The 12,006-nt window shown below is 36.5% G+C and overlaps 1 protein-coding gene across 4 annotated transcripts in view; it reads right to left on the reverse strand.

The window, feature by feature from the left end:
• Window positions 1-5,259: 5,259 nt before the first annotated feature.
• The window catches only part of LOC149222233 (chaperone protein dnaJ GFA2, mitochondrial-like), a 235,275-nt gene continuing 228,528 nt past the window's right edge, over window positions 5,260-12,006 (reverse strand). For all 4 annotated transcript variants that reach the window (XM_089385325.1, XM_089385321.1, XM_089385323.1 and 1 more), the window contains one exon: window positions 5,260-5,679. In XM_089385325.1, the coding sequence (XP_089241451.1) occupies window positions 5,672-5,679 (8 nt within the window). In that variant the 3' untranslated portion in view covers window positions 5,260-5,671. The remainder of the gene's footprint in view (window positions 5,680-12,006) is intronic.

Raw genomic sequence — 12,006 nt, forward strand, 5'->3', positions numbered from 1 at the left:
AAGGTAACACAAACAGTTATCAAGTTAAGAGAATTAACCTACTTACTACCCTATTGAATTCTCAACAGAATGGGGTTTGGGAAATTGTTCCTAGACCTAGTGACAAACTGGTTGTCACCTCCAAATGGATCTACAAGACCAAGCACGTTGTGATGGAAGTATAGACCAATACAAAAATAGATTTATTCCGAAGGGTTTCTCTCAAAAGGAAGGCATAGATTATGAAGAAACCTTTGCACCCACTACAAGGTATACTACCAATAGATTTCCAGTTTCATTAGTTGCTACAATGGGATGGAATATCCATCAAATGAATGTGAAAACAACATTTCTGAATGGGACCATCAATGAGGAAGTATACATTGAACAACCCAAAGGCTTTGAAGTAAATAGCAAAGATACTCATGTTTGTGGACTCAAGAAAGCCCTATATGATTTGAAGCAAGCTCCTAGGGCATGGTATGCAAAAATGGATGCCTACCTTCTAAGAATTAGGTTCGTGAAGACTATTGGTGATCCAAATCTCTACATCAAGTTGTGGATAATGAGCCAGTCATTATTCTACTATATGTGGATGATCTATTCATTACAGGTGTGAAGCGAAGAATACAAGAATGCTAGAAGATGGTGGCAAGCGAATTTGAGATGAAAGATTTGGTACTTATACACTATTACCTAGGTCTGGAAGTATGGTGGAAGCATGGGGAGATATATTTGGGGTAAGGAATGTATATCACCAAGTTGTTGCAGACATTTGTGATGATGGATTCCAAGCCCATGACTACTCCTATGATCACCAATCACAAGAAGTTGATTAGCTCTGACTCAAGTCTCGTAGATCCTACCTCTTATTGTAAGATGTTGATTTCTCTGAAGTATCTGGTAAATACTAGGTCGGATATATGTTTTAATGTGAACATTCTTAGTCAGCTTCAGTTGGAGCCATGTCATGATCACTGGATAGCTGCGAAGCATATATTGAGATATCTTCATGGCACTGTACATCACTGCCTAAAGTACAATAGCAAGGAAGTCAAGTTGATTGGCGTCACAAATTCTGATTAGGGTGGCAGTGAGACCGATGGAAGAAGCACTATAGGTGGATGCCTTAGTTTGGGATTTGCCATGACCTCATGGATTAGTAGAAAGCAAGATCTTGTCGCTTTGAGTAGTGTTGAGGCAGAGTATGGGGTTGCATGTGAAGTAGGAAAGGAGGTTGTATGGTTAAGGAAGCTTTTGACAGATTTGTTTAAGAAACCTTTGGTTCCTACTATGATCAATTGTGACAATAAAAGTTGCATCAAGATGTCTGAAGATCTTGTGTTTCATGCTAGAATGAAGCATATCAACAATAAGTTCCACTACATTAGGAACCCGGTGTAGGATGGGATCATGAAGTTACAACAAACGATCAGGTAGTTGATATACTAACAAAGTCTCTTCCTAATAAGAAGTTTGAATATCTTAGAAGCATGCTTGGTTTAGTTGATATTGTTGATCTTGTTGATGATGATAAAAGTTTGTAAGAGATTTGTTGAGGCTTTGTGTGTGAGACACATTGCCTAGGAGGACATCTGGTTGGCACCATGTGTTGATCTCTGGATCCCGAGGTAGTGAAGGTGGCGTTGGTCATTGGGCTCTGACCTCGGATATGCACCTGGAGCCCTAGGTTGATGGCTAGCAAGTAAGCCTGATGGTACCTAGAGAGGTTGAAAGCTTTAATCAATCTTAGTCCCACCCAGATAGATTTCCCTGGTTAGTAACCTAGTCAATGGCATCATGAGTACCTAAACTATTGGAGGACCTTGGATAGATTGCGCTAGTCAAGAATCTAGTCCATGGCATTGCAGTGCCTAAACTCTTCATAGATCATATGTTTTGAGATCTTCCTTGTACTTGTATGTTATTATGAATACCTCCCTAGTTAAAAGGGAGTGTTGAAGAATGTAACTAAGTTCAGTGTTCATAAATGTATTTGAGTCATTATGTAACATACTTGTCAAAAGAATGAAAAATCACTTTTTATTATTGTTACAATGACTTATTAAAGCATGTGTTCCATGCTTGTGTCATCTTTTATTAGTCAAAGTCCCCATTGTGGACTCCTAGGATTTATATTGAGTCATTAGAGTCATTGTACATTTTATGAGACCCTTCTTGGGCTTTTGAATCATGTAAAAAGATTTATTATAGAGTCAAATTAGGTATTTGAGACCTCCACACCAAGTCGGCCTCAAACAAGGCAGTTCAACCTCACCTCAAGCCTATATATACAAGCAGATTGAATCCATTTGGAGCATTCATTTACTCTCACACAAGTTCGATATCCAAAAGAAAGAGTTGGAAAAGTGAGATGTAGGAAAGAAGGCTAAAAGGAGTGTGAAATTGGAGAAGGCGACAAGATCGAAATTTTATCTCTCTCGTGTGGGTTCCTCTAGGAGATCAAAATATTTCTTGTCAACTCGAAATTGTTGTTGTTGTTGCCATTTGTTGGGTCGAAGTGTTGTTGCTTCAAGGTCAAAGTTTTGGATCGAAGTTGTTGTTAGAGGATGGTGACTTGATGGTTGGAGGAGGTTTGTATCTAGGTTGAAGAGTCTCAAGAAAACTATTGAAGGAAGATATTTTCATTGGGTTTTCCCCTAGATAGGGGTTTTTCACTGGCAGAGTGCCTACATCTTGTGTCTTGTGCTTTTGTGATCTTCATACACACATAATTTGGTAATTTCTTGATGAAATATAATATAACAAAGAAGTAAAAGAAGTCAACATAATTCACAAGTAATTATCAAGAAAGAGAAATCTAACCCTAACTCTACTAGCATTGATTTTTGAACACCGATATCATACTATTGATTGATATATGTTTCATATGATAAAGCACGATTGTTGGATATACAGATTTTTGAACACCGATATCATAGTATTGATTGAGATATGTGTCATATGATAAAGCACGATTGTTGGATATACAGATTCAGAATGTATTGCAGTTTGGTTGGCGCGTTATGAAGTAGAATAGCTTCAAGGTTGTTTTATCAAGTGAAAAATGACAGGTCATAACACACGCTACAAAAGGAGTAGTGAGGCTTTCTATGGTTGGGTTGGTTAAAGCCTCTATTCTTGGATGAAGTTGGTGTACTTCTAGGACAAGCTTGGAGAAATTGAGAATGTCATCCTTGGTTAAAGGAAATATTGTTGCAGCATCCATGAGCCTGGATTGCTCCTTTGGTCAAGTGGTTTGACCTAGAAGCCATGGAGTTTGGATGGGAGATTAGCACTAAGTATTGAGGCCTGGAGTGCTCCCTTAGGTCATGGAGTTTGACCAGGAGACCATTGTTTATGGTCGGGGAGATTGACCATGAGTATTCTCTGAAGTCATGGGGTTTGATCAGGAGACCAATATTATGGTCGGAGAAATTAGTCTTGATTACTCCCTCAGGTCATGGGGTTTGACCAGGAGACCATTGGTTATGGTTGGGGAGATTGACTATGGTTACTCTGTTAGGTCATTGAGCTTGATCGGGAAACCATTATTTATGGTTGGAGAGATTGGCCTCATGAACAACATAAAATGGTCTCCCCATCACTGGGGTTCTGACCTTATTGCCATGGTGTTTGGCTAGTGGGTTGAGCTTGTACCTGACACTAATGTTGGATGTTGTCTGCATCGTTTTGGTGATGAACATGTGGTGGATGGATTCATTCAACCTTTTCTTGGAATAGAAAAATTTTTCAACAAGAGAACATTTGAGGAAGTCATTATGGATAGCTCCTAACTAAGAGAGAGTGTTTGATTTTTTAGCTTTGGTCTTCTTCATAATTTGTATTAACACTCCAAAATTGGATTCAAGTTAGCTTTAAAACAAATGAAATTTGAATCCTTATAATATGAATTGCCTCCCAAATTTGTCAAGTAGGCCTAGCTAAAGTCAGGTTAGCTCCAGCCAAGGCTCACACCCATTCGGATAAATTAACCTCTATATATTGTCAATTTGTCCTTCACTTTTGGGTATCAATCAATCATTTCTGAGCATCCAATTCAAACTAAGGGCAAGTTCTGAGGTTTATTTCGGACTCAGAATCTGAGGCTAATTTCTGGGTATGTCTAAGCAGCAGGACTGAGATTTTCTGAGACAAAAGAAGGCTGAACTTCTGAGACACAGAGGGACGAATTTCTGAGTGTATTGAAGGCTGTTTGACCAGGGTTGACCTGGGATTGGTTACTGGTCAGTTTGACTTTGATTTTACTGATATTTCAGATTGTATCTCTTATTGAAATGGACAAATTCTCTTAGGAAAGATTGCTGGGTTTTTCCCTTGGTTTGGGGTTATCCCAGGGTAAATTGGTGTCTCTTGTGTTTGGCTGTCTCTTCTTGTTCTTACTAGCATTATTGTTCTACTGTTGATGATTTTCTTGTGTAATTGCTTAATGAATGGACATGGTATAAGATGAATTGAACTAAGAATCATTGGAAGTAATTATCATTTTAAAAAATCTCTGTAAAATCAGCAGTCATTACTGTCAAAGCTAATCCTTGAAAACCATGATTGTAATCTAAGTATGATTGATCTAGACTATGAATATTATCATTAGTGTTGGCTGGCAAGCTTCGTTTCTTGTTATCCTAAGTTAAACTGGAGAAAAGGAAGCTTCTTCCTTGTCCATTTCCATGTGGGATTGTTGGGCTTATCTATTGCCCCGAGCGAATGAAAGTACTGCAGAATAACCCTGTATTATAACAAACAATTAATAAACTATACATAACCTATGTACAACGTTAATTCTAGATACTCGAAGATGTATTAACAACAAATGCATACATGAATACATTTTTTTATGACAACCAGATGTCATTCAAATATACGTTAAGCTTCAGAATTACAAGTTCACAACGGCATGTCCCCACCGCATGGTGGCACTGATTTTACCTTGCAAGTCGGTAATAGTTTGAAAACGTGCTATACTTGAGGCAACAAATATGAGAATATATAATATCAAATGAAAATAACACACTTCACAATCTGCATGTCTGCAACATGATTTTCCCAAACTTAATTTTGTTAGACTCATTGTAGCTATAATGGAAATTTAACAGGAATGCATTTGATAATATCATGGACACCAAATGAGGTGTTTTGCGTCTCCTAGTGATATCTTTTCACACAAAAAGCTATCTTGTTAAAATATATATTGCTACATTTCAGCCATAAAATTGTAATACAGTGCATTCTTCAGTATGACCCCATTGAAACAAAATATGGACAAAATGCTAATCATGTATGGAAAGTCCATCGTAACTACAAGAATGAGTGAGTTATTGGTCAATTGTTTGACCAAATAACACTATATCATGCGTTTTAATTCATCGTCATTTTATAGAAATAGAGATTCAAGAAGAATGCTATTAATACAAAATCAAATCACATATAAGTTCCATTCAAATAAAAGTTACCCTTGACAACTATACATGAAATGAGGACAAGAGAGTTTATTTCATTATGAAAACCACCTCACAATCCCAAAGACGGAGCTTGCCTTTCAAATGGGTGGCAGAATCGCCTCATTAAAAAGGAAACATCAGGATTCAGCCAGATGCCCTGGCAGCACTTTTGTCATCTTCACTGTTCTCCTCTTTTGCAAACTCCTCTATAAGCATCCGTTGTCTTTGTGTCAAATTCCTGCGTCCAATGACAAAAGGAAAACAACATTAGAAAACAAGTACATAGTTTCAATGCATCAACTGCAATGGAACTAAATTGGTATACACAACATGACCACTAAAATTCTGTTTCAATTTGGTTTTATACAAAGATTGCAACAGTACCCAATGGGGAGAACCTTGTGAACCTAAATTTGAAATCCTCGCTCGAACACCTTTGAAGGAAACCAGTTTAAAGTACTACATCATCATAATGGAATTTTAAGTATTCTAGTACTTAATGAAAAATATGAATAAGCAAAGTAAGTCAAGGCTCTAGAAACTGTAAAGCAATCTCTCTACCACGGACTGAAGCGACAAAGCTTATAGTTGTTCTGCTTTAAATGTTAAAATACACAAATGTATTTAAAAATATTTTATCGATATGATGAATGTAGAAGAATGTTTGAATGTTACAATGAGGGCCCGCTTATATACCTAGGCAGGTGCCCCTTCATAAATGACTGTGTCCTTAGAGACATGCCTCTTCATTAACTAATCATTAATTAGCTATAATTATGATTATTTTTATACAAATTATATTCATAAAATTGCCTCTTCAAAAAGCTTTGTCCTCAAAGCTTAATCACTAATAATTTCTTCAGTCGCTGACATTATTTCCGCATGTGTAAGTGATATTACCCATTTAATTAACTTTTTTTGTTAAGAAATAACTTATAAAATTTATTATAAAGTGATTTTATAATTTAATAAAGTGACTTTATAATGACTTTATAAGTCACTTCAATAGTTTATTAAGTTGTTTTATTTATTTATTTGCTTTGCCTAATGGTCACGACCAACCAGATTCGTAAGGGTCACAATCATTCACCTGCGATTTGAAACATCGACATCAATTCCAGCAATGTGGGTGTTAATCTATACATTTTGTTAATTAAAATTGTTGAATTTTGTGAACATGGAAGGCTCAAGTTCAAGTAGCACCAACACTGCACTAAATAGGGGCGGATTGATCCAATCGGTCTAGGGTTTCCTGCAGAGAATGAAAATTGTTCATCATTGTTATTACCCACCAATCGGATCTCCAATCCAATAGCTGCATCTTCTGGTGCAAGACGGATTTCCTCAATTTCCATAAACCAAACTGCTACCGAATCAAAATGGAGAAATCGAAAATCACGAACAGGGTCACAGTACAGAGGATAAACTGTAATCTCTTCACTATTGAGAAGCGTAGCCTTGGCCACAGCAAGTCTGGGTTGGACAACATAGCGGTTCGTGAGGATGAGCCCGCGTTGCTTATCTACAATGAAATCAGTAGCTTTACAGACACAGGCCAAAAAATTTAAGGGTGATCTTCACTGGGAAGGTTCTGAAAGATGAATTAGCGGATAGAAAACAGACAGGCAATCAAACTCCATGTCTGTCGGAACGTTGCCCATGTAAATCTTATGTGCATTAATGTCAACCTGGGACTAAGAAGGGTTGATGCCATCCGAAAATACGCCCATGTAAATCTTCTGTGAAAGACGATGATAAATTGAAAAACGCTTCGTCATGCCTTTATTCCACTACTGTTTTAATATACTCAAAACTGGTTGTTTTCTCCATGGTATTTTGCACAACCGGAAAATCACTTTGCCCAAGATAACATTGTCACTAAGTCCAATTATTAAATCTGAATTTGATGAACTATGTGCAATGTTGCTGTCTCGTTTTGTTTTCTTGCAGATACAATTTTTAACAATCCCATGTTGTCCTTCACCAAGGACATCCTTGCATACTATAAAATGGTTCTTAATACATTCATAATTGGGTTCTAGATGTTCAGAGTACATAAAGAGCCCTTCAAAAGCTTTTGTGGGTATTTTTCTGGGCAGTGTCTTCACAATCTCCTTGTTGATCTTTTTAGGATCCAATTTTTTTCTATTTGATGCTTTGTGTTTGGAGAAGTATCTAACTCCATTATTTCCTGGTTTGCAGTGTCAATTTTATCATCCTCAACAATTTCCCAATTAGTAGACTCATCTTTATCATCTTCTTCAACAATTTTTTTGCTAACAGTCTCATCTTTAGTTGCTTCATCTTCAGTTGTCTCACACTCACTTTGATTTTCAGCCTCTTTTATGTCAACTTGAGAAGATCCATGTTCAACATCATTTTCTTGGTTAGAGCATTCTTTATCATTGGTCTCTCTCGTGTCAATGTTCTCTTTTGTTAGACAGGTTGCATATGCTTCAAGATGTATACCACTGAAGCGAAAAAACTTAAGTTGTTGCGCTTTCAAAGTTAAAATACACAAATGTCTTCACAATCTCCTTGTTGATCTTTTTAGGATCCATTTTATTTTCTATTTGATGCTTTGTGTTTGGAGAAGTATCTAACTCCATTATTCCCTGGTTTGTGTCAATTTTAACATCCTCAACAGTTTCACAATTAGTAGACTCATATTTATCATTTTCTTCAACAGTGTTTTCGCTAACAGTCTCATCTTTAGCTGCTTCATCTTCAGTTTTCTTATACTCACTTTGATTTCAGTGACTTTTATGTCAACTTGAGAAGATCCATGTTCAACATCGTTTTCTTGGTTAGAGCATTCTTTATCGTTGGTCTCTCTCATGTCAATGTTCTATTTTGTTAGACATGTTGCATATGCTTCAAGATGTATACCACTGAAGCGACAAAACTTATAGTTGTCGTGCTTTAAATGTTAAAATACACAAATGTATTTAAAATAATATTTTATTGATATGATGAATGTACAAGAATGTTTGAATGTTACAATGAGGGCCTGCTTATATACCTAGGCATGTGCCCCTTCATGAATGGTCATGTCCTTAGAGACATGCCTCTTCATTAACTAATCGTTAATTAACTATAACTATGATTATTTTTTATTCACTTATATTTATTTTATTTTTATACGAATTATATTCATAACACGGACTTAAAAATTGCAAGTATAACCCTTGTTACCTGTCATAATCTAGTTAATTGTTCTTCCCTAATAAATTTACGAGGTTTATATCCCTAAAGGTCTTTCCCGGTAGTGATCATCTACTAAAAACTTATAAAAAGACTTAAATGTAATAACATTTGGAGCATATGCTCTATGTTGTCAATGTACATAAATGATTATAGAAATTGTAACTCAGTTTCTATCTCTGTGGCATCCAAATTCATCCCAAATCTTAACTTGCAATATAAGATGTGAATACATTTTTCCACTCAAGTGGCATAATTATGTACCAAAAATGTCCATTAGTAATAGCTAGATGCCCATTTAGAGATCCACAATCTCAAACAACGATCCTCTATTCATGGGAACTCCATTTCATGTTAGCGATGTAGTATTAACACTCCATACTAAGTAAAATGACACATCCTCCATACCCTCTGCCCTCCCACCCATGTCATGTATTCCACATGACAGACACAACACATGGATGACACGTGACCAACATGAGTTTGACTCATGCCCTATTCGTAGGACATGAGTTTGATTGGTGTTGAACAAAATCCCTACTGGTGTCCAAAATTTGGACATGTGTCCACTGAAAAAAGCATCTTAAAATCAATTTATTGCCTCATTCTCATGCAATTCAGTGATAGGTTCAGAGCTCTCAAAGGTTTTGGAGTGCAGCTAAGGGCGATTAAGCGATGTTAGAAGTGATTAGAAGTGTTGGGAAGTGGATTTGTCCAAGCCCTACTAATGCTATGCAATTAATGGTGATGTTAAATTCTTAAAGTAAAAGTTTACTTGAATTTTTAACATTACCATTAAGTGAATCAGGATGTTTGAGAGTGATTCCAACCTCATCAAATTTCATAAGAAGAAAGCAGAATTTTAGATCCCACTCAAAATCCAGCAGACTTAATAGTTTTCAGGATTTTCAGATTTGGGGGGGTTGCAACGTTTTCGTTGAAGTTTTTCATGTATAAAGGTATGGAGCTAGCATTAAATTAGGAGGACCAAGCCCTCTATGTACCTCGATGTTGGTGGCATTAATTGTTGCCATGACCCTAGTAAAAATGTACCCATCACTCAAACAAAACATCGATTTGACATGCTAAGCTTTTCTATCTTATTTGAATGCTTAAAGGGTGATGTTAATGATAAGGATCCTGATATATACAATGATTTTGATGATATGCAGTATCACTTCATCCAATATCACTTCCAACTTTATCTTCCAAGAAGCAAAGTTTGATGAGTCACCCAGCTTCTCTGTATGGTAGACATTTGGACCATGTAGCATCTTCCAAATAGATTCGTTCAAAGGTGATTGCTTGTCTCTTGTCTCCTTGGGCTTGTCTTCAACTCAGCTCTAATACCAAGTTAATTTTCCACTGTTCTATGCTTAGTACAATCATTTAACCCAATTCTTTCTTCAATTAGCAATCACTTTTAAACAAATTTAATCTTCCAATAACAATAAGCAATTGTAGATAGAACAGTAAATCTAATGTGCAATAGAAGTCAATCAACACCAATGTCAACATCAATGACAAGACCAAGGAAAAACCCCACAAGTGGGAAAACCCTTTCAAATTCTTCTTCTATTAGATTCTTATCAAATGTTCAACAGAGAGATAAATTGTTCCAATCAATAAATGATTCAAAGGACAACCGCTTTGACCAACCAATTCAACTAACCAATACCCAATGAGAGATAAACCCAAAAGTCAAATCTAATCCAAAGTCAAAGTCTACAATTTTTGGTCAAAATCAACATTCAACAGTTAAATCAACTCCAAGTCAACTTGGTCAAAGGTCAAAATATTCAGCCTCCTTTGCTAGTCAAACTTCAGTCAAAAAATCCCAAAAATGTCCTAGTCAAAGAAGAGAGAAAGTTGTGGTCAAACTTCAAATTTCTGCAGTCAAACTTCATTCAACAGACCTACAGTCAATCCTAGTCAAACAGCCTAGAAAAATACAGTTCCTTCACAGAAGAATTCAGCCTCCAAAGATTGAAAATTTGCAAGTCAAAGAGAGTCAAAATTCCAAGTCAAACTTGGTCAATGGCTTCCCAAACAAAAGTCAACGCAGAAAATTCAGAATTAGCCTCCTTCCTTCACATGTGTGAACTTGGACTTCCTTGATTGCAGACTTGTATGAACCAATCACAAGAGTGTTGAAATTTGGTACCGGAGGACAGGTGGTTCGTTAAGGCTTTGATCTTTGCCCTAGGGAAAAGTGTCCAAAAGAATTTAATTTTTCTCCTAAAGTGACTTTATAATTTTATAAAGTTAAATCTAATTTAAAAGTGACTTTAAGTGATAAAGTTACTAAGTCTAATTTTAAAGCAAGTTTTATAAAGTCAATGAAAAATTAAAAAGGAAAAGTGACTTTGGAAATAAATGACTAAGTGGGTCTTTATTAAAGTGGGGTGAATTAAAAAATAAAAAGTGAGATTTAAATGATCATTTAATCTCAGCCTTAGATCTCAATCTATTTCAGCCATTGGATTTAGGGATCACCCAAAAGTCACTTGGATCACCCAAAAGTCACTTGGGGTTAGATTAAAGGAGGAAAAGGAGGAAAAATTCATTCTTTCATGAGCAGATTGAGAGGAGAGCAAGAGAGCAAGGGAGATTTCTGGACAGTGAGCTGCAGAGTTTCAGCAACGGAGTTTCAGCAGAGCGGAGTTTCAGCAACGAAGTATTAGCAGCGGAGTTTCAGCAGCAGAGTATCAGCAGCGGAGTTTCAACAGCGGAGTATCAACAGTGGAGTATCAACAGCGGAGTTTCAGCAGCGGAGTTTCAGCAAGGCGGAGTTTCAGCAAGGCGGAGTTTTAGCAAGTCTATGCAGCGGAGTTTCAACAGGGCGGAGTTTCAGCAAGGCGGAGTTTCCGCAAGGCTGAGATAAGTTGTAAAAGTTTGCTTGCTGATTTTTGCTGAATATTTCTCTTACTGTAAAAAGGCATTTTCCAGAAATAAAGAACAGCTCTCAAACTGGTTTTCCCCAAGAGTTGTAGGGGGTTTTTCCAGGGTCACATTGACCAAAAATCTCAGTGTTTAAATGTGTTTTAATGGTTGTTTATTACTGCTGATTTTTATTTCTGCAATTTCCAGCATTCTGTAAAATTTCCAGAATTTGTGTTTTCAGCGAATTTATTTTTTCCAGCTTGTTAAATGTATGGTTATAGGAAAGGGCATTTAACTATATGGGAGAAATAAGGAGAAACTGAAAACGGGGGTGGGAAATGAGAAATTTCTACATGGTATCAGAGCTTGAGCGCTGAAAGACAGTTTGGGACAACAAAAGGAAAAATTACAATTGCTGATTTTTCACTCAGAAAATTCCAGCAAGCTGATTTTTTCATAAACAGCAGTTTTATCTTTA

This window comes from Pinus tabuliformis, chromosome Q (assembly GCF_031772625.1).
Source record: "Pinus tabuliformis cultivar Carrire ecotype Pingquan chromosome Q, CPIR1, whole genome shotgun sequence".
Taxonomy (NCBI): Eukaryota; Viridiplantae; Streptophyta; class Pinopsida; order Pinales; family Pinaceae; genus Pinus; species Pinus tabuliformis.